This window comes from Nuphar pumila, chromosome 6 (genome assembly GCF_984573655.1).
Source record: "Nuphar pumila chromosome 6, dmNupPumi1.hap1.1, whole genome shotgun sequence".
Lineage (NCBI taxonomy): Eukaryota > Viridiplantae > Streptophyta > Magnoliopsida > Nymphaeales > Nymphaeaceae > Nuphar > Nuphar pumila.
Window position 1 is genome coordinate 32635063 of NC_143254.1, and position 25610 is coordinate 32660672.

At 43.5% G+C, this 25610-nt stretch overlaps 1 protein-coding gene across 1 annotated transcript in view; it reads left to right on the plus strand.

Moving 5' to 3' along the window:
• Positions 1-23792, plus strand: part of CYP97B3 (cytochrome P450, family 97, subfamily B, polypeptide 3) — a 122241-nt gene extending 98449 nt beyond the window's left edge. Inside the window, exons 13-14 of the mRNA XM_090010191.1 lie at positions 23103-23252; positions 23361-23792. Coding sequence (XP_089866317.1) covers positions 23103-23252; positions 23361-23585 — 375 coding nt within the window. The 3' untranslated portion in view covers positions 23586-23792. The remainder of the gene's footprint in view (positions 1-23102; positions 23253-23360) is intronic.
• Positions 23793-25610: the final 1818 nt, after the last annotated feature.

Consider the following 25610-nt stretch of genomic DNA (forward strand, 5'->3'; position numbering starts at 1 on the left):
TGGCAATGACGATGATGGTGATGGAGGTGGTGGCAATGTTGAGAATGGTAGTGGTGATGGTGGTAGTGGTAATGGTGATGATGGTAATGGCAATGGTAGTTGTGGTGATGACAACAATGATATAGTGGAGTGGTAGTGGTAATGGTGAAGTGTTGGTAGTGATGATGGTGGTGGTGGTGGTGATGGGAAGTGAAATAAAAGATGTAGTAAACAAAAAGTAGGTCTCATAAATTGAGTTTCGCTATTTCGATGCATAGGCAAATCTCAATTTTGTCGACAAAAATCAAGTTTCGCCATATCACGTTTTAGTAAAAGGGTAAAATCATAAAAAATACCGCCAAATTCAGCGAAAATCAGATGAGTGGATATGCGAGGAATATTGTGATATCTTCTGGCTTCACCCTGAAATTTTCAGGGGTAGTATGGTCATTTTCTGTAAAAAGAATTGTCCCTAGAGTGCATACGAGCTTGCCATCTGGCAAAGGGATCTGTCAGTCTCTTGTAATATTTTTTGTGCTTTGTCAATGAGAGGGTGTTCTTTGGATTCTCATTTATAAGATTTTGTTGGTTATTTAACTAGTATGTTGCTATACGTAAGAGCGTGCAATTATATGTTGGCAGTGGGCAGGTACTTGCACAACTCCATGAAAATGGAAGCCAAACCTACCTGTGCAACTATGATTAGCTCACTTGCAAGGTGCAGGTAATTCCATGACTTGCCAGTGGCTTCATATATGCAAGTTTGTTTTCTTATAACTTAAGGCTTGCAATATGCAAGTGACTTTGAACTTGCATGTGTAAGTGTTTTAGAGCTTACATATGAACTTCAACACTTGCGCATACTTGCATGATCACGTGACTTTTGGACTTACACATGCATATCTGAAAGTAACATTTTAAACTCGTCTTTTACTATTATTTCTTTGACGGTCTTGGATTTGCACTTATGCAAGTAATTTCAAACTTTCATGTACGATTTTGGTAGTTATGTTATGTTTTATGATTTCTTTTATTATTTTGACAAGTTTGGACTTGCATTCCCAATTGTGTGCATGGAGTGCAAGTGATTTGGTTGACTTGCTCACAGAGACATGCAAGTCTTTAGATTTTATAAAAACTTTTTTAGTTGTTTTTTTGCACCAAATGTGCAAATTTTTATTTTTGATTAATAGGATTATGGTCAGTTGGATCTGTAGTTTCCTATGTCACATAGGTGCGGGTGCGGCGATGTGGCACTTTAAAAAAGCTTGGGTGCGGGTATATATATATATCAAGTTTCGCCATATCACGTTTTAGTAAAAGGGTAAAATCATAAAAAATACCGCCAAATTCAGCGAAAATCGGATGAGTGGATATGCGAGGAATATTGTGATATCTTCTGGCTTCACTGTGAAATTTTCAGGGTAGTATGGTCATTTTCTGTAAAAAGAATTGTCCCTAGAGTAGGGATGGCATTGGACCGGGGGAAAGCGGGGCCCCGCCTCACCCTGTTTGGACCGGGGATGAAGGGTATGAAACGGGGATGGAGGCGGGGACGAAGGTTAAAATCCATCCCCATTCGGGGGTGGAGGCGGGGATGGACGTGCACTTTTCCCCGCCCCGTCCCCGCCACGATCCCCGCCTCATCCCCGCCCCGACCACTTTTCTCCGCAATATCCCCGCCCCGCCCCACCTCATCCCCGTTTGAACCGGGGATGGAGGACATGAAACGGGGATGAAGGCGGGGGTGGAGGATAAAATCTTGAGGCGGGGCGGGGGTGGAGACCTTGTCCCCCGCCCCGCCCCGCCCCACTGCCATCCCTACCCTAAAGTGCATACAAGCTTGCCATCTGGCAAAGGGATCTGTATTTTTTGTGCTTTGTCAATGAGAGGGTGTCCTTTGGATTCTCATTTATAAGATTTTGTTGGTTATTTAACTAATATGTTGCTATACGTAAGAGCGTGCAATTATATGTTGGCAGTGGGCAGGTACTTGCACAACTCCATGAAAATGGAAGCCAAACCTACCTGTGCAACTATGATTAGCTCACTTGCAAGGTGCAGGTAATTCCATGACTTGCCAGTGGCTTCATATATGCAAGTTTGTTTTCTTATAACTTAAGGCTTGCAATATGCAAGTGACTTTGAACTTGCATGTGTAAGTGTTTTAGAGCTTACATATGAACTTAAACACTTTGCGCATACTTGCATGATCAAGTGACTTTTGGACTTACTGTAATAACACGAAAAAAAAATGTTTGGATCCGGGCCGGATCCGAACCCGGGTAAATAAGTCGGCTGCGTGCTTTTAAAAGCACGCAGCGACGAAGGGGGGGGGGTCTCGAAACCTCCTTCCCCCTCTCGTCTCTCAGTCTCTGCAGTTTTCCCACCCGACCGCCTCTCTACCTCGGGTTTTCGATAGACAGCGAGGCAGGGGGTTTCAAACACGAAACCCCCCTCACCGTCTCTCTCCCGACGCCCATCTCTCTTCCCTTCTTCCTCTCGACTCGTCTCTGCACTCTCTCTCTCGCTGGAGACCCCGGTAACCTGCTGCCATCTGCGACCTCCTTTCGACGCCGCCGCTGGTGCCGTCGATGACTTCCAGGTACGCCCCTTCTCTCTCTTTCTCCTGCTTTCTCTCCTCTCCCCCTTTTCTTCTCCTTTTCAGTCGGCAGGCCGGCAAGGGGCGACACCCCCTACCGCCTGTGTCCGACTGGTTGGCAGGGGCTTTTGCCCCTGCCTCTCGCCATTCGGAGAGCCGGCAGGCCGCCTGTTTTTGCTTGGTCAGCAGGGGTTCCCAACCCCTGCCCCTCTCTCCCTCGTTCTCTGCGTTCGCTGGAAGGCCGACAGGAGGCCAGTGGCCCCTGTCGTGCCTTCCCCTATCTCTCTCTTGCTCTGGGTCTACCAGGAGGGCGGTGCCGAGCACCCCTTCTGGTCTATCTCCTCTTCGGAGGGACGACAGGGGCGAGACCCTGTCGTCAGCCTGCTTCAGCAGGCCGGCAGGAATCAAGCCCCTGCCGACCCGCTCTCTTTTTCGGCTGGCAGCAGGGCTGCCGCCTGCGTTGCTTCCTCTCAGGCAGAGGGCTCCCGAGGGAGGGCTCTCGGGTGGCCCTTGTGCTATGGTTGGCAGGGTGGCAGGCCCCCCTGCCTGCCTCTTGTTCAGACAGGTCGGCAGGGGCTGAACGCCTGCCACCTCCTTTCTTCGGGTTCTCTGTAGGTTGGCTAGGGTCGAGCCCTACCACCTCCCTGAGTTCGGGAACGATGGCAGGGGCTGAGCCCTCTCGTCGTCTCCCTCTCTTTTTCTTGATTAGGTGGGCAGGGGTCGAGCCCCTGCCACCTCCCTATGTTTGGATAGGTCGGTAGGGGCCATCCCCTATCTTTTCCCTGCGTTTTGGTAGGCGGAGAGTGGTCGAGCCCCCTCCTTGCTCCCTCTTCCCTGGCATCAGGCAGGGGCTTCGCCTCTGCTTGTTTGCGTGTTTGTCAAGCAGGGACCAAGCCCTTGTCAGAAATATAAACCTACAAGAGATAAAAGTGAGGTAAAGAGAGAAGAGAGAGAAGAGAGGAGTCGGCGGCAATAGGGTTTTCCCTTTTCACTTATTATTTATAGGTGTTGTACAGGGTATAACATTACACAAGTAATAAAAATAAATTACAAACATGCCACCGCCCACGCATCCCAAGATGGATCGTTGGAATGTGGTGCGGGTCGGATCCATGATCCAAAACTAACAGCCTCCCTCAAGTTGAGTATGGTCTTTGATCATGCTCAACTTGTCTTTGAGTGCCCAAAACTGATGAGTGGATAATCCCTTGGTAAAGATGTCTGCAACTTGCATATCTGACCGAACATATGCAGGTTTAATTTCTTTTTCTTCCACCTTTTGTCTAACAAAGTGTTGATCGATCTCGATATGCTTCGTGCGACAATGAAGTATGGGATTGAAGGCAATATTAATAGCACTCTGATTATCGCAAAGAAGCATAGAGGACGAGATCAGTTCTTGTAATTCTTGCAGTAGATGTCTCACCCATGTAACATCGGTTGTTCCTGCTGCCATTGCACGATACTCTGCTTCAGTACTAGATCGCGCCACTGCCTTTTGCTTCTTGCTACTCCATGTTACAATATTATTGCCGATAAGAATGCAATACTCCGAAACTGATCTGCGCTCGTCAAGATCACCAGCCCAGTCCGCGTCTGTGTAGGTGAATAGTCGATGCCCTGACGTATAAGCTGTGTCCTTGGTATACATCAAGCCATCTCCAATCGTACCCTTTAAATACCGAAGGATCCTTTTTACTCCTTCCATATGTACATCTGTAGGAGCATGCATAAACTGTGAAGCCTGATTGACAGAGTATGCTATGTCAGGCCTAGTGAATGTTAAGTATTGTAACATCCTTACAACTCGACGATACAAAGTAGGATCATGATAAGTAGTGCCTTCTTTAGCACTTAGGTTATGATTTAGAAGGCAAGGTGTGCTAATAGGTTTACAATTCTCCATCCCTGTAGCAAGTAAAATATCAATAGTGTACTTATGTTGGCTTAATGTAATAGTCTCATGTCTACTATCAACTTCTACACCCAAAAAATATCGCAAGGGACCCAAGTCTTTCATCTTGAATTTAGCCATCAGCATAGACTTAACCCAAGATATGTGAACCTCATCACTCTCGGTAATAATGATGTCATCAACATATATAAGCACCCAAACAATAGCTGAATCACTTTTGAATATGAACAATGAATGATCGAGAACACTTTTTGTGAACCCATGATGCTGGATCTCCGTGGAAAAACTTTCAAACCAAGATCGAGAAGCTTGTTTCAAGCCATAAAGAGAGCGTCGAAGTTTACATATCCAATTGGATGAATCATGCATGCTATAACCAGGTGGCTGCTCCATGTAAACTTCTTCCTTTAGTTCACCATGCAGAAAAACATTTTTAACATCAAGTTGACTGAGTGACCATCCATGTTGTAATGCCAATGCAATGATAATCCTGACGGTGCCCAATTTTACTACTGGGCTGAACGTTTCATCGTAGTCCTGCCCATACTGCTGTGTAAAGCCTCGTGCAACCAGACGAGCCTTATAGCGCTCAACACCGCCATCCGGTTTGTGCTTGATCTTGTACACCCATTTGGATCCTACAACATTCTTGTTATCTGGCCTTGGTACAATTTCCCATGTATTGCATTCATGCAATGCTTCCATTTCCTCATTCATCGCCTCTACCCAGGCACGAGAATGTACAACCTCATGAAAAGAGGAAGGTTCTGTTTCTTTGGACACTCTAGTTAGAAATGTTTGAAAATCCAAAGAAAAATTGTTATAACTTACCCAGCGATCTATAGGATGTCTAATCCGAGTGAAACGTCGTAGAGGAGTCTTATCATTGACTGGATGAGCTCTACGAGAATAAACAAGACCAGAAAAACATGAGGATGTTGTTGTAGGAGGAATGTCTTCCATATGCGGTTCCACATCGAAAGTATAAGGTTCATTGTCTGTCAATAAAGATGAATCCTCATAAGGCAACGAGTCATATAAAAGTGAGTCACTGAGCCAAGGATCATAACTGTCTTGTGTATCTGTGGAAGATGAACCCAGAGTGTGAAAATTTTCATCATAAAAAACATTTCTAGATACCCAAATTTTGCCTGTCTGAGGATCATAACACCTGTATCCCTGATAGTCATCTGCATACCCAAGAAACTTGCACTGTACAGCTCTGTCTTGAAACTTATTTCTCAATGAATGATCAATATGAACATAACATACACAACCAAAAGGATGTAGTTCTTCATATGATGGATGACAATTATAAAGAACAAAATACGGAGAATTATCTTCAAGGATGGTCATGGGCAACCTGTTGATAACATAAACAGCTGTATGGAAAGCCTCTCTCCAAAGAGAGAAAGGAATACCCACAGTATGCATCATGCTCAAGGCTGTCTCAACAATATGCCTGTGTTTTCTCTCAGCTACTCCATTTTGTTGAGGGGTATGAGGGCAAGAAATGTTACGTGTAATGCCATGCTCCTTCAAATATTCACTAAAATCATGGGATATGTATTCTCCCCCCATCACACTGGAAATATACAACATTGGTATTGAATTGGTTTTGAACTAGTGCATGAAACTGTTTGAACAACTTGAAAACTTCATGTTTGTTTTTCATGAAGTAAATCCAACTAAAACGAGTGTAAGAGTCAAGAAAGAGTACATAGTATTGAGATCCAGAAAGAGAGGCAGTGGGCGCAGGACCCCAAACATCTGAGCATATAATCTCAAAAGGCTTTATTGCTCTTTTATTGATACTATGAAAAGGAAGTACATGACTTTTGCATAAATGACAACTTGGACATTTTGACTCTAAACTGACTGCGGGTATCAAACCTTTAGCAGACAACTTGTCAAGAAAAACTTGACTACAATGACCCAAACGAAGATGCCATAAGTCTGGCTTATTAAGATTCAAGACTCTAGATGAAGAACTATGATCTGTAGATCGACTCAAAAATGTTGGAAAGGAAGAAGCTGAGGAAGCCACGGCTACGGAAGACGACGTCTTCAAAGGCACATGAGATTCTTCAAAGACGTACATGTTCCCGCGCCGTTCACCTTTAGCGAGCGTCTTCTTGGTGTGAAGATCCTTAAGATAAATAGGAGTAAATTCAACGGAAGAATTTGTTTCATCAACTAATTTTGACACATATAGAATATTCTTTTGAATAGCAGGTGTGAGTAAGACATTTGACAAGGGTAATTAAGATTCAGGCAAAGAAAGGGAGACATTTCCAGTGTGAGAGATGGGGTGGTGAGATCCATCTCCTATGACTATAGTGCCATTTCCAGTGTAAGGAGTCAAGTGAGAAAATTTACCTGCATCAGAAGTAACATGTGTTGCTGCCCCTGAATCAATATACCATATACCTTCATCATTTTGGCGCAAGTTCATCTGATTGAAAGTAGTCATAAGGATATTTTGTACGTCCTGTGGAAGAACCTGTCCCTGAGGAGTGCGTGCAAACGTCTGAGTTGCCTTCTGCCCTGGCCTACTATCTGGCCTCCCTGTTTTGTTCCGGTTCTGAGGATTGTACCAGCAATTTGCTTTAACATGTCCCCGCTTATTGCATAGAAAACAAGTAGGAACACGTCCCCCTCGTGGTACACTGCCTGAGCCAATGCCCCCTCCACCTGGTGTAGGTAGTAATCCTCCTTTGTTCATAGGTGTTCCATTGGGACGAGGAGTAAATAAGACTCCTGTTTGAATAGGTGTATGTGCCATCATCACAGGATGAGCATCATCTGACGCGTGTTCCTGATTTAAATTGACCTCATATTGCAAAAGCTTAGATTGAAGATCATCAAAACATGGAAGAACTGAGACAACCTGGAGTGTCGTGCAAAACATGTGATATTCAGGTCCAAGGCTACCTAATACTTGTTGTACCATATCCTTATCTGATACAGGGCTTCCAATGGCAGCTAACTGATCTGTAATCACCCTGACATCCCCCATGAACTCTGTAATAGATTTGTTTCCTTTTCGCATGGATTGGAATTGCCACTTGAGTTGCAAAGCCCGAGATTCGGAAACCTGAGAAAAAGAATGAGCTAGTCCATTCCACAACTCGGCAACAGATTGATCATCAGAAATAGTTTGTAAAACACGATCAGAAAGTGTGGAAGTTATGTAAGCAACTAATGTCTGATCCCGTTGTACCCATATGTCATAAGCAGGATTGGTGGTTCGAAGTTGACTCACCTTCCCATCTTCACCTGTTATTTCTTGCATGATATGTGTAGGTGGGGCGGGTGATCGCCCATCTAGATGCCCATAAAGACCATGATTGCGAATAAAGGGCACAATCTGACGCTTCCAAAGTAAGTAGTTATCATGGGATAACTTGTGGGTCATGAGGTGAGTAAGAAAACTAGGGTTCAACTTGGAGTCCATGGATTATATGAAGAATGAGATGCAATAACAGATAGGAAATAGGAATGGGATGATATCAAAATAGAATGTTGACTGTTCTGACAGTGTATTGAAGGAAAAACAACAATGCTGTGTGCTGAAAATAATCTTAGTACCTTCGTCACACAGGGAAGTAGTGACGTGTGAACCAGAAGAATATTGAACAAAAAATATATTGAGAGAAAAAAAAACAGCAATGCTGAAAAAGAAACAACAATGCTGTGTGCTGAAAATGATATCAATGCCTTCGTCACACAGAAGAATAGTGACGTGCGAACCAGAAAAATATTTGACAGAAATATTTTTTGGGGAGAAAAACAAAGATTTGGCAGACTGAAATGTAATATTAGAACATGTGACAGAAAAAAAATATTGAAGATGAAAAGAACCAAAAGAGAAAGTAGAATGACGTGAAGGAGGATTAAGAAGAGAAAAAAATAAATCTGATTAAGGAAAAGAGAGAAAATAAATCCTACGTCCTTTAGAAGCACGTGCTGGTCCTTATAGGTCTTCTAGATGATTGATTTCCGCGCCTGTGCTCTGATACCATGTCAGAAATATCAACCTGCAAGAGATAAAAGTGAGGTAAAGAGAGAAGAGAGAGAAGAGAGGAGTCGGCGGCAATAGGGTTTTCCCTTTTCACTTATTATTTATAAGTGTTGTATAGGGTATAACATTACACAAGTAATAAAAATAAATTACAAACATGCCACCGCCCACGCATCCCAAGATGGATCCTTGGAATGTGGTGCGGGTCGGATCCATGATCCAAAACTAACAACCCTTGCCTCTTTGCTCTTTCGGCGGGCAGGGCGAAGCCTCCCTCGTTGTCTTTTTCGAGCAAGGGTGCGACCCCCTGCCTCCTCGTAGTCCGCTGGCAGCCGGTCAGCAGAGGCTCGCAGCCCCTGCCCCTGCTTCTTGCGCTTATTCTGGTGTGCAAGAGCACGATGCCCCTGCCTCTGCTTCCTTCATGTCAGGACAACGACGATAATGCCCCTGACTTTCTTTTTTGGTATTAGCTTGCTAAGATCGTTATTTTTGCAGCTCGTACGACGGATCTCGCTCGCGCTCGCGCTCCGCGACCCGAGCCGCCAATCGCGTACATCCGCGGACGATAGCAAGCTTGCAACTCTCAAAGGTAGGGGATGATTTCACAGAAGACTTGGACAACTGAATTGAGTTCAATTAACTAAAAAGGACAATTAAATAAATATATATGCATATATATATATATCATATATATTTATACGAGTATACATTTAACTCAAGGACGTGGTTTCGCGATCCTTGTCCTTTACTTTGTCATTGTGCATCGCACAAAGGTTCTGCGTTGCACTCTTGCTTACGGTCTTTACTTTGCCGTTGCGCATCGCGCAAAGGTTCTGCGTTGCACTCCTGCTTACGGTCTTTACTTTGCCGTTGCGTATCGCGCAAAGGTTTGACGTTGCACTCCTATTTACAATCTTTACTTGCTGTTGCGCGTTGTGCCGAGGGTTTGCGTTACACTTCTGCTTACCGCATTTACTTTGCCGTCGCGCTTTGCGCCTAGGCTCTTGCTTTTGCATATGTGTTGGTATTGCCTTGCTATTGGAGATGACGTGCAGGTTTTTGCTCTTTGCGTATGCCTTAAAGGCATCCTCGTGGAGGATGCAAGGGGCATTTACCACTCTCCCTCTTGCGACAAGAGTTCAGTCGGGAGCGAGCGACACATCCTCGTCTAAGGAGAGGGATACCTCGCAAGGATCCTGACTCTTCGTGTGCGCAGTCCTGCAGAGTCGACTTGAGATTTTAGGGAGCTGTGCAAAAGCATCAAAGACTGTTTCAAATCGAAGCATTTTGAAGGATGTGACTAACTGGTTCTGCTCGCCTTTTTGGCTTATCTCGGGTGATCTCGAATTAGGGGTTCGAGTGAACTTCTTAGCGGGTGTTATGTTGAGAAACCCGTATCCCGTCTATCGAGGCCGGTATCGTATCATGCGAGACATGTAGATACCCCGATAGCGGATGTGATTCTAGATAATCACATGCATAATGTTGGCACAAGGTACTGTTGTTTAAAAAGATAAAGTAAAGTTGATAAACTTTACATCTTTGTGAAACACTCATGTTGAGGCTTCTATTGAGGAACTATACCCCCTTCAACCTAGAGTACTTATAGTCGTGCACGACACGTCTAGTACTGCGATGATCGGATGAGACGGTCGTGCGACCTCGAACAACGCTAAATGCAAAATGTTGTAATCAAATAAATGGCCTCACATTCGCCTTCACAGGCAGGATTCTCGAGTGGTTTAAAGACCACAACATTGGATGGGTCGTTAGTTAAGCAACCCCTAACGCACCCATTCGCTTCTGGTTGTTCTGTCAAGGGAGAGGACAGAGCGGTATAAAACTCCAATATACAGGTTGTTAACAACCACCCCACGGGTAATGATCCGGCCTCCCCAGTCATTGGAGTTAAGGGGAAAGGGGCTACATTAGTTAGCTCAACACTTCTGCAGAGGTTGGATGCATCCGTGGCACAACCCCCTTTGGGGAATCCTCTGTCGGCTAAAGCCGACCCTTTTGGAGCGGAACCAACTAGTTATTCGTGTTATTGAAAATACATAAAATAACAGACGCCCGCACTAGTCTCAGTTGTTTCTACGTTTTGCCTGCGCGTACCCGCAGACCAGTAATTATCGAAACATAAAGTCTGTTCACACTGGTCGATCACTTGCTTGCTCGGTAGTTTAGTATGCTACTCGTTGAGCTGTGCACGCCTGTCAAGGCGTTACTCTAGTTGGTTAAACTGCTTACGCAGTTCTTTGCGGAGTAATAATGAGCCTCTCATACTAGTTAAATGCTTATAATAATAACATTATACCAGTTGCTACATATTAGCATGTGACTTGCTTTATCCTTTGGTCGAACTATTTGGTGCTTATTGTAGCGTAGCACTTGTTGGCTTGCATCTCTTATGATTGATGTGATTGCATACAGCTCGTAATCTACGAACTGGTGGCAACTAGGATTGATGTGGCCGCTTGTCTTATAAGTTGCTTACATATTGTGATATAACTGTTGCCGTATGAATACTTATGAATGACTTGTGATGCAATGGTTTATGCCTTACGATTAATTTAATTACTTGTTGATGGACTGAGTCATTTGATGGTAATTGTATGTTTTACGAGCATTGTTATGAGTGCTCGTCTTATTCAGTTGTTTTGTTTGGCTGACGGGTAAAGTTAGTTACTCTTCACCCATAGAATCAACTGAATTGTCATATCTGCGTGTTCTCATGTGTCGTTTACGCATGCTTTGAGGTCCTATTTGAGGATTACAATATTCCTTGTGGCAATAATACAATGCGTAGGATTATATGCTTCTGCGTGGAGTGATACGATGCATATTGCTGATATATATGCTTGTGCCATATTGTGGCTACTAACCCCAAGGCGGTCAATGGTTCAGAGCAGTCAATTATTGATGCATGTATCACTGAGTGGGCTGTCTGTCGAGCACCTGATATCCAAAGGATTATCTGCGAGGGTATGTATGATCCAGATCAGGTACCCGACTAGAGTGGTAGATTCTTTGTGAGGATGTACACTGTCTACGAACGGGTAGCCGCAAAGGCGGTGAACTCCTGCGAGGAAGTGTGTGGTCCAAGACCAGGTATACCATTTAGGGCAGAATTCCTTGTGAGGTTATACATTTCCCAGACCAGGTGATCCGGCGTTGATCTTGTTGTTTGTATTAGTGGCTATCGACCCTGAGAACGGTCATTTGTGTTGATGCGTGTATCGCAATGATTTTCATTGGATATGGCATTTATTGGGGACCGACTTCCCAAATGTTTCGCTGTGAGGTTATACATTTCCCAGATCAGGTGACCCGGCTAGAGTGTGAGATCTCTGTGAGGAAGTGTAGGGTCCAAGATCAGGTATACCCTCTAGGGCGGTAATTCCTTGTCCGGTCGTATATCTCTCGGACCGAACGATCCGACGTGGATCTTGTGTTTTTGCTTACCATAAAAAGTTATGGTGAGCTGTGACGATCTTTTGAGATTGTTTGTGATAACCAACTATGAATTCATAGTTTCGACTTTCTGTTTTAGCATGATTACATGCATGACTCAGGTGTGAGAATCAGTTCGTTAGCGATTTTAGTGATCATGTTTTGGATCTTCTACCGAAGGGTGGGCTTTTCTGAGAAAGTATGACGCCTTAGTGAGTCGTAACCTGTGACTGTTAGCCACGTAAGACTTTGAAAGATGAGAATAGATTAAGGTTGTTCAGGACAAAGCGTTTGTTAGTAGTGTGCGACAAACAATGTCCTGATGGTGATTAGATGCAGAGACCTCGTTCTAGGAACGAGAACAAGCTAGTTGCGTGGTGGATTACAGCCTACAATCAATTGAATCGTATGCTGCGTTTGTCAGTTGCATTGCTTACTTGCTTTGAACTGCTTACTGTTTGCACTACTTACGCATTTGCACTGCTTACGGGCTTGCACTACTGACTCGCTTGCACTACTTACTCGCTTGTACTACTTACTCGCTCGCACTACTTATTCGCTTGTACTACTTACGCGTTTGCACTATTCACCTGCTTGCATTGCTTACCTGTTTAACTACATATCTGCTTTAAACTGCATAACCTACTGAATTAAATGTACTTAATTCAGTTTCTTGTAGTCTCTCTTGTGCACCTACTAGTTTTTTCGCGAAACTAACCCATTCTATGTGTACAAGTGATGATTAGGTACTCTACGGGCGATGACGCGGTTGCAAGATGACTTCAAGACTTCTTCTTCCTGCTCTTAGCTCGCGTCCTGGACGCTATGGGTTTGTATCGGATTTTCTTTGGGATATCCGAATCTTGTGAGTTTTTGGTTCTTTTAGCTAACGTGCCCAAAGTTGTCAGCTTGCCTTCTGATTTATCAAAGAAAAATCTTCCGTTGATTTCATAAACAAACTCTGAAGGAAAGAAATATTTCTAGTCTCTTGCCTGTTTTTCTGAAAAGGTTCGCAAGTTTTAAATTTGGGGCGTTGCAGCTTGGTATCAGAGCTAAGGGAAGTAAGGATTCTTGACCATTGAGCATCCGCATCGCGTTGTGAGTATACAATTTTTTTCTTGCTTTATGGATGTTTTTAGCGTTGTTAAGCTAAATGGCTTGACATGTTATGCTTATGTACTAGCATTGCTGGGTTTTTTGTAAACTACTTATGTTATGCATGAATAGTACAGATGTTTTTTGCTTTTTTCGAGCTTCCTGAGATTTTGATCTTAGGTATTCCTTGTTTACTCCAAGGATGATAAAGAACTCGAACAAAGATTCGGCTTACGAATGGTCAAATATTAGGAGAAAATGCCCTGACTTGTATTTTGACCAATGAATGCAATAGAAATTTCGCGGACGAAATTATTTTTAAGGAGTGTAGGATGTAATAACCCGAAAAAAAAAAATGTTTGGATCCGGACCCGGATCCGACCCGAGTAAATAAGTCGGCTGCGTGCTTTTAAAAGCATGCAACGACGAGGGGGGGGGGGTGTTCTCGAAACCTCCTTCCCCCTCTTGTCTCTCAGTCTCTACGGTTTTCCCTCCCGACCGCCTCTCTACCTTGGGTCTTTGATAGACAACGAGGCAGGGGGGTTTCAAACACGAAACCCCCCTCACCGTCTCTCTCCTGACGCCCATCTCTCTTCCCTTCTTCCTCCCGACTCGTCTCTGCACTCTCTCTCTCGCTGGAGACCCCAGTAACCTGCCGCCACCTGCGACCTCCTTCCGCCGCCGCCGCCGCCGCCGCCGCTGCCGCCGTCGATGACTTCCAGGTACGCCCCTTCTCTCTCTTTCTCCTGCTTTCTCTCCTCTCCCCCTTTTCTTCTCCTTTTCAGTCGGCAGGCCGACAAGGGGCGACACACCCTACCGCCTGTGTCCGACTGGTTGCCCCTGCATCTCGCCTTTCGGAGAGCCGGCAGGCCGCCTGTTTTTGCTCGGTCAGCAGGGGTTCCCAACCCCTGCCCCTCTCTCCCTCGTTCTCTGCGTTCGCTGGAAGGCCGACAGGAGGCCAGTGGCCCCTGCCGTGCCTTCCCCTACCTCTCTCTCACTCTGGGTCTACCAGGAGGGCGGTGCCCAGCACCCCTCCTGGTCTATCTCCTCTTCGGAGGGACGACAGGGGCGAGACCCTGTCGTCAGCCTGCTCTAGCAGGCTGGCAGGAATCCAGCCCCTGCCGACCCTGCTCTCTTTTTCGGCAGGCGGCATGGCTGCCGCCTGCGTTGCTTCCTCTCAGGAAGAGGGATCTCGAGGGAGGGCTCTCGGGTGGCCCTTGTGCTATGGTTGGCAGGGTGGCAGGGCCCCCTGCCTGCCTCTTATTTAGGCAGGTCGGCAGGGGCTGAACCCCTGCCACCTCCTTTCTTTGGGTTCTCGGTAGGTTGGCAAGGGTCGAGCCCTGCCACCTCCCTGAGTTCGGGAACGATGGCAGGGGCTGAGCCCTCTCGTCGTCTCCCTTTCTTTTTCTTGATTAGGTGGGCAGGGGTCGAGCCCCTGCCACCTCCCTATGTCTGGATAGGTCGGTAGGGGCCATCCCCTATCTTTTCCCTGCGTTTTGGTAGGCGGAGAGTGGTCGAGCCCCCTCCTTGCTCCCTCTTCCCTGGCATCAGGCAGGGGCTTCGCCCCTGCTTATTTGTGTGTTTGTCAAGCAGGGACCAAGCCCTTGCCTCTTTGCTCTTTCGACGGGCAGGGCGAAGCCTCCCTCGTTGTCTTCTTCGGGCAAGGGTGCGACCCCCTGCCTCCTCGTACTCCGCTGGCAGCCGGTCAGCAGGGGCTCGCCGTCCCTGCCCCTGCTTCTTGCGCTTATGCAGGTGTGTAAGGGCATGGTGCCCCTGCCTCTGCTTCCTTCACGTCCGGACGACGGCGATAATGCCCCTGATTTTCTATTTTGGTATTAGCTTGCTAAGATCGTTACTTTTGCAGCTCGTACGACGGATCTCGCTCGCGCTCCGCGACCTGAGCCGCCAATCGCGTACATCCGCGGACGACAACAAGCTTGCAACTCTCAAAGGTAGGGGAAGATTTCACAGAAGACTTGGACAATTGAATTGAGTTCAATTAACTAAAAAGGACAATTAAATAAATATATATGCATATATATATATATATCATATATATTTATACGAGTATACATTTAACTCAAGGACATGGTTTCGCGATCCTTGTCCTTTACTTTATCGTTGTGCATCACACAAAGGTTCTGCGTTGCACTCTTGCTTACGGTCTTTACTTTGCCGTTGCGCATCGCGCAAAGGTTCTGCGTTGTACTTCTGCTTACGGTCTTTACTTTGCCGTTGCGCATCGCGCAAAGGTTTGGCGTTGCACTCCTGTTTACAGTCTTTACTTGCCGTTGCGCGTTGTGCCGAGGGTTTGCATTGCACTTCTGCTTACCGCCTTTACTTTGCCGTCACACTTTGCGCCTAGGCTCTTGCTTTTGCATATGTGTTGGTATTGCCTTGCTATTGCAGATGACGTGCAGGTTCTTGCTCTTTGCGTATGCCTTAAAGGCATCCTCGTGGAGGATGCAAGGGACATTTACCACTCTCCCTCTTGCGACAAGAGTTCAGTCGGGAGCGAGCGACACATCCTCGTCTAAGGAGAGGGATACCTCGCAAGGATCCTGGCTCTTTGTGTGCGCAGTCCTGCAGAGTCGACTTGAGATTTTAGGGAGCTGCGCAAAAACATCAAAGACTGCTTCAAATCGAAGCATTTGGAAGGTTGTGACTGGCTGGTTCTGCTCCCCTTTTTGTCTTATCTCGGGTGATTCCGAATTGGGGGTTCGAGCGAACTTCTTAGTGGGTGTTCTGTTGAGAAACCCGTATCCCGTCTATCGAGTCCGGATCGTGTCATGCGAGACATGTAGATACCCTGATAGCTGATGTGATTCGAGTTAATCACATGCATAATGTTGGCACAAGGTACTGCTGTTTAAAAAGATAAAGAAAAGTTGATAAACTTTACATCTTTGTGAAACACTCATGTTGAGGCTTCTATTGAGGAACTATACCCCCTTCAACCTAGAGTACTTATAGTCGTGCACGACACGTCTAGTACTGCGATGATCGGATGAGACGGTCGTGCGACCTCGAACAACGCTAAATGCAAAATGTTGTAATCAAATAAATGGCCTCACATTCGCCTTCACAGGCAGGATTCTCGAGTGGTTTAAAGACCACAACATTGGATGGGTCGTTAGTTAAGCAACCCCTAACGCACCCATTCGCTTCTGGTTGTTCTGTCAAGGGAGAGGACAGAGCGGTATAAAACTCCAATATACAGGTTGTTAACAACCACCCCACGGGTAATGATCCGGCCTCCCCAGTCATTGGAGTTAAGGGGAAAGGGGCTACATTAGTTAGCTTAACACTTCTGCAGAGGTTGGATGCATCCGTGGCACAACCCCCTTTGGGGAATCCTCTGTCGGCTAAAGCCGACCCTTTTGGAGCGGAACCAACTAGTTATTCGTGTTATTGAAAATACATAAAATAACAGACGCCCGCACTAGTCTCAGTTGTTTCTACGTTTTGCCTGCGCGTACCCGCAGACCAGTAATTATCGAAACATAAAGTCTGTTCACACTGGTCGATCACTTGCTTGCTCGGTAGTTTAGTATGCTACTCGTTGAGCTGTGCACGCCTGTCAAGGCGTTACTCTAGTTGGTTAAACTGCTTACGCAGTTCTTTGCGGAGTAATAATGAGCTTCTCATACTAGTTAAATGCTTATAATAATAACATTATACCAGTTGCTACATATTAGCATGTGACTTGCTTTATCCTTTGGTCGAACTGTTTGGTGCTTATTGTAGCGTAGCACTTGTTGGCTTGCATCTCTTATGATTGATGTGATTGCATACAGCTCGTAATCTACGAACTGGTGGCAACTAGGATTGATGTGGCCGCTTGTCTTATACGCTGCTTACATATTGTGATATAACTGTTGTCGTATGAATGCTTATGAATGACTTGTGATGCAATGATTTATGCCTTACGATTAATTTAATTACTTGTTGATGGACTGAGTCATTTGATGGTAATTGTATGTTTTACGAGCATTGTTATGAGTGCTCGTCTTATTCAGTTGTTTTGTTTGGCTGACGGGTAAAGTTAGTTACTCTTCACCCATAGAATCAACTGAATTGTCATATCTGCGTGTTCTCATGTGTCGTTTACGCATGCTTTGAGGTCCTATTTGAGGATTACAATATTCCTTATGGCAATAATACAATGCGTAGGATTATATGCTTCTGCGTGGAGTGATACGATGCATATTGCTGATATATATGCTTGTGCCCATATTGTGGCTACTGAGCCCGAAGCGGTCAATGGTTCAGAGGAGTCAATTATTGATGCATGTATCACTGAGTGGTGTGTCTGTTGAGCACCTAATCTCCAAAGGATTATCTGCGAGGGTTTGTATGATCCAGATCAGGTACCCGACTAGAGTGGTAGATTCTTTGTGAGGATGTACACTGTCTACGAACGGGTAGCCGCAAAGGCGGTGAACTCCTGCGAGGAAGTGTGTGGTCCAAGACCAGGTATACCATCTAGGGCAAAATTCCTTGTGAGGTTATACATTTCCCAGACCAGGTGTTCCGGCGTTGATCTTGTTGTTTGTATTAGTGGCTATCGACCCTAAGAACGGTCATTTGTGTTGATGCGTGTATCACAATGATTTTCATTGGATATGGCATTTATTGGGGACCGACTTCCCAAAGGTTTCGCTGTGAGGTTATACATTTCCCAGATCAGGTGACCCGGCTAGAGTGTGAGATCTCTGTGAGGAAGTGTAGGGTCCAAGATCAGGTATACCCTCTAGGGCGGTAATTCCTTGTCCGGTCGTATATCTCTCGGACCGAACGATCCGACGCGGATCTTGTATTTTTGCTTACCATAAAAAGTTATGGTGAGCTATGACGATCTTCTGAGATTGTTTGTGATAGCCAACTATGAATTCATAGTTTCGGCTTTCTGTTTTAGCATGATTACATGCATGACTCAGGTGTGAGAATCAGATCGTTAGCGATTTGAGTTAGTGATCATGTTTTGGACCTTCTACGGAAGTGTGAGCTTTTCTGAGAAAGTATGACGCCTTAGTGAGTCGTAACCAGTGACCGTTAGCTGCGTAAGACTTTGAGAGATGAGAATAGATTAAGGTTGTTCAGGACAAAGCGTTTGTTAGAAGTAGTGAGCGACAAACGATGTCCTGATGGTGATTAGATGCAGAGACCTCGTTCTAGGAACGAGAACAAGCTAGTTGCGTGGTGGATTACAGCTTACGATCAATTGAATCGTATGCTGCGTTTGTCAGTTGCACTGCTTACTTGCTTTGAACTGCTTACTGTTTGCACTGCTTATGCGCTTGCACTGCTGACTCGCTTGCACTACTTACTCGCTTGCACTACTTACTCGCTTGCACTACTTACTCGCTCGCACTACTTATTCGCTTGTACTACTTACGCGTTTGCACTATTCACCTGCTTACATTGCTTACCTGTTTAACTGCATATCTGCTTTAAACTGCGTAACCTACTGAATTAAATGTACTTATTCAGTTTCTTGTAGTCTCTCTTGTGCACCTACTAGTTTTTCGCGAAACTAACCCATTCTATGGGTACAGGTGATGATTAGGTACTCTATGGGCGATGACGCGATTGCAAGATGGCTCCAAGACTTCTTCCTGCTCTTAGCTCGCGTCCTGGACGCTATGGGTTTGTATCAGATTTTCCTTGGGATATCCCAATCTTGTGAGTTTTTGGTTCTTTTAGCTAACGTGCCCAAAGTTGTCAGCTTGCCTTCTGATTTATCAAGGAAAAATCTTCCGCTGATTTCATAAACAAACTCTGATGGAAAGAGATATTTCTAGTCTCTTGCCTGTTTTTCTGAAAAGGTTCACAAGTTTGAAATTTGGGGCGTTGCACTTACACATGCATATCTGAAAGTAACATTTTAAACTCGTCTTTTACTATTATTTCTTTGACGGTCTTGAATTTGCACTTATGCAAGTAATTTCAAACTTTCATGTACGATTTTGGTAGTTATGTTATGTTTTATGATTTCTTTTATTATTTTGACAAGTTTGGACTTGTATTCCCAATTGTGTGCATGGAGTGCAAGTGATTTGGTTGACTTGCTCACAGTGACATGCAAGTCTTTAGATTTTATATAAACTTTTTTAGTTGTTTTTTTGTACCAAATGTGCAAATTTTTATTTTTGATTAATAGGATTATGGTCAGTTGGATCTGTAGTTTCCTATGTCACATAGGTGTGGGTGCGGCGATGTGGCACTTTAAAAAAACTTGGGTGCGGGGAGGGTATATATATATATATATATATATATATATATATATATATATATATATATATATATATATATATACAACAACAACAACTACGCCTTCATCCCAAAACAATTGGGGTCGGCGATATGAACCAACAAAGAAAATCATTATGGGTCTTCCACATGAATCCTTCTCCTCCAATCATTTCTATCCAATGCCATGTCCTCGGTGAGGTTCAAAGCATTCATATCCTTTCCTATCATCTCCATCCAAGTCTTCCTAGGCCTACCCCCGACCTCTTTTAACTAATATATTTTCCCATTTCTCCATCCTTCTAACTGGAGCATCATTAGGCCTTCGCCGAATATGTCCAAACCACCGTAAACGATTCTCTCTCATCTTATTTTCAATGGGTGCAACACCTATCTTCTTACGTATCTCCTCATTCTGAATCTTATCTTTTATTGTATTTCCACACATCCATCTAAGCATACGCATCTCAGCTACACTCATTTTTTGAATATGATGTATCTTGTCAGCCCAACATTCCGTACCATATAGCAAAGCGGGCCTAATAGTCGTCCTATAAAACTTTTCCTTCAACCGCAATGGCATTCTACGATTGCACAATACTCCAGTTGCACTTTTCCATTTCATCCACCCAACCTTTATCCTATGATTTACATCTCCATTCAATTTCTCCATACTTTTGAATGATAGATCTCAAATATTTGAAACAATAATCCCATATATTCTGTCTTACTCTTACTCAACTTAAAACCTTTTGCTTGCAATGTCTGTCTCCATAATTCTAACTTAGCATTAACCCCAACTCTAGACTCATCAATCAAAACAATATCATCAGCAAACAACATACACCACGACACATTTTCTTGAATTGATCTCGTAAGCTCATCCATCATTATAGCAAATAGGAAATGGCTTAAAGCAGATCCTTGATGTAACCCAACCGTTATAGGAAAATTGGTTGTCACCCCTCCATAAGTGCGGACATTGGTTACTACTCCTTCATACATATCCTTAATTATACTAATGTACTTGAGAGAAACACCTTTCTTCATCATTGTCCACCAGAGAACGTCCTTAGGTACTCTATCGTATGCCTTCTTCAAATCAATAAAAACCATATGCAAATCTTTGTTCCTCTCTCTATTTCTCTCAATAAGTTGTCTAAGAAGATGTATAGCTTCCATAGTTGATCTTCCAAGCATAAAACCAAATTGATTCTCCGATATCATGACAACCTTCCTCAACCTAGACTCAATCACCCTCTCCCAAAGTTTCATAGTATGACTCATGAGTTTTATACCACGATAGTTTGTGCAATTATGTATATCACCCTTATTCTTATATAGAGACATCAAAGTACTCTTCCTCCACTCATTAGGCATCTTATTTGTCTGCCAAATCTTGTTAAAAAGATTTGTCAACCATTCTAAACCTTTCTCTCCCAAGCATTTCCAAGCCTCGATAGGTATACCATCTGGGCCAACTGCCATTCTTGATTTCATTTTCTTCAAAGCCTCTGCAATTTCTTTCTTTTGAATCTTGCGCATGAAGTCACGATTCATCTCATGAAAAGGAATGGACAAGTCTCCAAGATCCTGAGCATGACTTCCATTAAATAGCTTATCAAAATAATCTTTCCATCTCTCCTTAATCTCCTCATCTTTGACTAAAACCCTTTGTGTTTCATCTTTGATACATCTAACCATACCCAAATTCCTCGATTTCCTATCTCTCATCTTTGCAAGCCTATAAATATCCTTCTCGTCCTCTTTGGTATCCAACTTGTCATAAACCTCCTTATATACCTTATCCTTCGCGTTTCGAACTACTTTTTTAGCTTCCTTCTTTGCTATCATATACTTCTCCAAATTCTCATTATCATGACTCGCACTTAGATTTCTATAACGCTCTCTTTTAACCTTAATAGCTAATTTGACATCCTCGTTCCACCATGATGTATCCTTACCTAACGGTGCACCGCCTTTAGACTCACCCAATACCTCTTTAGCCACTTTTCTCATGCCACCTGCTATCTTATTCCACATTTATTCTGAATCCTCTTCGAGACACCAATCAACTTCCTAAACTACCTGCTTTACAAACATTCTTTGTTTAGCTTCTTTCAGTGCCCACCACTTAATTCTAGGATCTATCCTATGTCTATCCATTTTGCTGCATTGTCTAATTCTAAGATCTAAAATTAAGACTCTATGTTGTGTAGCTATACTTTCTCCCGGTATAACCTTACAATCGATGCAACAACCCCTATCTCTCTTTCTAAGTAGAAAAAAATCTATCTAACTCGTATTAACCCCACTTTTAAATGTTACTGGGTGAGATTCCCTCTTCCTAAACCAAGTGTTTGCTAAGATCATATCATAGGACAAACCAAAATCTAAAATCCGTTCTCCACTTTCGTTTCTTTCTCCTATACCATAGCCTCCATGGATACTCTCAAATCCATCCCTACTAATGCCTACATGTCCATTAAGGTCACCGCCGATGAAAAGTTTTTCTCCATAAGATATCCCTTGTACTACTCTATCTAAATCTTTCCCAAATTGATGCTTAATGAAATCATTTAAACCTACTTGAGGTGCATAAACACTAATAATATTAATAATATCTGTACCTAATACTAATTTAATAAGTAAAATCCTATCACCCTTCCTACGGACCTCAACTACATTATTTATAAACTCACGACTCATAACAATCCCTACTCCATTCGTATTTCTATTTATTCTTGTATACCAAATCTTATATCCCCAAGGTTCTATCACTTTTGTCTTCTCACCTACCCATTTGGTCTCTTGTAGACATAAAATATCAATCTTTCTCCTACACATAACATCTACTAACTCTACCAACTTACCAGTTAAAGACCCTATGTTTCTTTACCCCCACCCGTCCAACAAAGTGAGGAAACCCTTGCCGATTTGACACCACACCTGGGCGCCGGTGTGACGCGTCGCTTCCGGGCGACGACCTAGCAACCCTTGCCCATTTATCACTGCCTCCGGGCCTATAGAGTACAATGCGTCGCTCAGTAGAGAACGCCCCAACGAAATTCTCATATTGGTTCATATTCATAGGGTATGACTAAGTTTTTATGCTGGCTGTCACTGGCCTACTGCAACCCTCCTCCTTTATCCGGGCTTGGGACCGACAGTGTATAACTAAACAGTTATACACAGGCGGAATTTTATATATATATATATATATAAAGTTTTTAACAGTTTTAAGTTAACACTCTGCATTTATGTATTTATATATATATAATATAGATAAAAATGAACTTGATTAGGGTTAACTGAATCTACTTTGGATAGAAATGGACCTCAATGTGGTTGACTTCACTTAACACAAAGGAAGCTGTGTCCAAGTGTCGCACTCGCCTGGGTGCGACGCGGGTGCGGTGCCCTGTTAGAAGAGTCCGTGTGACATCGGTAGTTTCTAATCCAGGTAGAAGGGGCTCCCTCTGGCATCTTGTATTGCTGTGGGGTGCAGTTTCTGTTCTTCTAGTACCTTTTCATTGGGAGACTTAGTTGGATCCTTCAGGGTGGTTGAATTTGATAGAGCACTGCCATCCGTAACGCTTAATTTAATCAATTGATTTGTAGGTTAGCCCGCAAGATCCCCCAGCTTGTCTGGTGGGAGCAAAAAGCTGATTCCTATGTAAATCACCGTCATTCTTGTTGGCTTTGTTATAAACTAAAACATTTTGTTTCAGTTTTTTCCATTTCTTCTCTCATAGATTCATTCTTGAAGCTTTCACCAACAGGTATACAACCTTCATCGTTCCCCATTCTTCTGGGATCACCCTACTGAATTTTCTCCAGAGAGATTCTTAGTACCTAAGGACAACCAAGGAATCAAAGGATGGGCTGGTTTTGATCCGAAGAGAAGTCCTGGAGCATTGTATCCCAATGAGGTTGTTTCCCTATAAAATTGTTACTTTTTAGGACATTGTAATGTAAATTGAAATGTACCAGATGGCACTTTCTATTGCATTTCTGACATTTCTGAAGTTCTTGTGCAGGTTATTTCAGATTTTGCTTTCCTTCCATTTGGCGGAGGCCCTAGGAAGTGCCTAGGTGACCAATTTGCCCTCATGGAGTCAACTGTGGCACTGACCATGCTGTTGCAGAAGTTTGATGTGGAGCTTAGAGGATCTCCAGAATCAGTAGAACTTGTCACAGGTGCTACAATGCATACAAAAAATGGTCTCTGGTGCAAATTAAAGAGAAGATCTTTATCAAAATGATAATCTAAATCCGCTTTCTAAGATTGTCCATCTGTTTGCTACTAGAATATCCATTCTTGTGCATGTCAAATTTCATTTAGAAAAATGTATATGTACATATTTTAGCCGCGCCCCCCATACGCTGATTTTGAAAATGAACCTCCTGTGTTGATTCCTGGAATTTGTAACTGAACTTTATGACAGTCGGGGATATCATTTTTCTCAAAATCATTGCTGAATAACCATTGCCCAAATGGGTTGCTTCCGCACAAGGTTGGAAGTGCCCCTCTTCCAACCATCCTGTTGCCAGATACTGTGGCTTTGGCTGTAGTTTGAGAACACTTCTCCAGATTTATGGATATGATGCAGGTAACCCAACCTAGATAATTTGGCATGTTCCCTGTGTTTATTGCTTTCATGTTTCCTTTTGCTCCTTCCAAAGATCAGATTGTTAACGTGAATCTCCGACTCCTTTAGCGGTTGGGCACTGCTGGACCCTAGAGAATTTTTACCTTTGTTGCTACTGCATTCATGACTCTTTCTTTGCAAAACTATCATTTTTTAAATGCCCTGTTGTTATTACTTGGTTGATCTATCATGATTCCATGGGAGTATATGCTTGGTAAGGCTGGTAATAATTCGGAGCTGTTTATGAGTTGGGACTTTTGGCTGATTTTGCAGCTTGCTAGCATCATAGAAACAGGTTGCCTAGCCGCTCTTTTCATTCTCATGCTGGGCAAGCAAATGAATCAAGTATGAGCAATTCTAACCTCACCATTTTACTATTTGCTAATGGTTTGCAAATATACGTAATTTACCTTTTCTTTTTTATGATGGGCAAACTGGGTTTGTAAAATCCCTATTGCTACAAAGATGTTAGCATACTCTTACATATCATTAAGGCTTGGAAACCACTCAAGTTGTTTATTCTTCCAGATTTTTCCCAATCTTGCTGCTTCTAGACTTGATAGATTCCTGGCATTATAGTTACGCTTCTTAGGGGTCCGCATAGAAGTTGGAGATTTTTTGTGTTAAGGTGTTCTTGGATCTTGCATTCAACCCTTTTTTGAAACCCTATTTCACAGCCTTAAGATATGTCAAGTCTCCAAGCTTGATTTGCAGAAAATGGGACAAATATATTGGTTTTCAAGTGAAATATACAATTGAGTTGGGTAGGATCAGAGTTACCAGAAACTTCATAGATAGGTGGGAAGCGCCCTTCTCAGAAACTCACTGCAGAAGTGAAATTCTTGCTTTTCAAACTTGTTAGGAATCTCGATTCTCTCAGGCTTCTCACATACTTTTCACATGTTTCTTCCCTGCTTTCCTACGTGATTCTTTTAAGCTTTCTACTTTGTCTCATGTGCTTCCTTTCACGGTTCCTGCTTACTTCTCATATAATTTTTTCTTTAAATTGGCAATTATCATTTTTATATTTTGAGAAAAATTTAATTCTTACACTAAGAAATCACAAAATTTAAGAATAATCTGTTTTATTTTATTTTGAAAGGCAAGCTGGGGCTAGGCAGACCCCTACCAGTTATACAACAATATACCATTGGGATTTGAACTTGCAACGTCCCAACACAAGGTGACGTGCACTAGCTGCTCCTACCTGACAAGCGGTGCCCCTGATGGCTTCTTGCTTTTGCTTCTCATTTCGTTATCCGCTTCTAGTCTGTTGACCTTGGGTAGGACCCAGTTTCAAACCTAATCTTTTTGTGATTCCGACCTAGGTATGACAAGAGCAGACATTATTTGCTCTAAATGCTATTTGGATTCAGATATGAATTTGATAGTATGAGCCAGATCCAGTTCAGAATTACCAGGTCGTAGCTCCAACTCATTTGCTACCCTAATCCAAGGATGTTCTTTTTTAATGGCGTTTGATTGTGCAGATAGGACTGTGTAGAACAGTCCTATCTGGATACTCTTGGCTGTGTTTCGAGAAAGTCAAGTTTTTGTTTGTGTTTTTCTTTTTTTATTGTTTTTGTTTTGTCCCAAGTGTCTCAGATACCATTGTTTCAGGAGGGGTGAATCACCGCC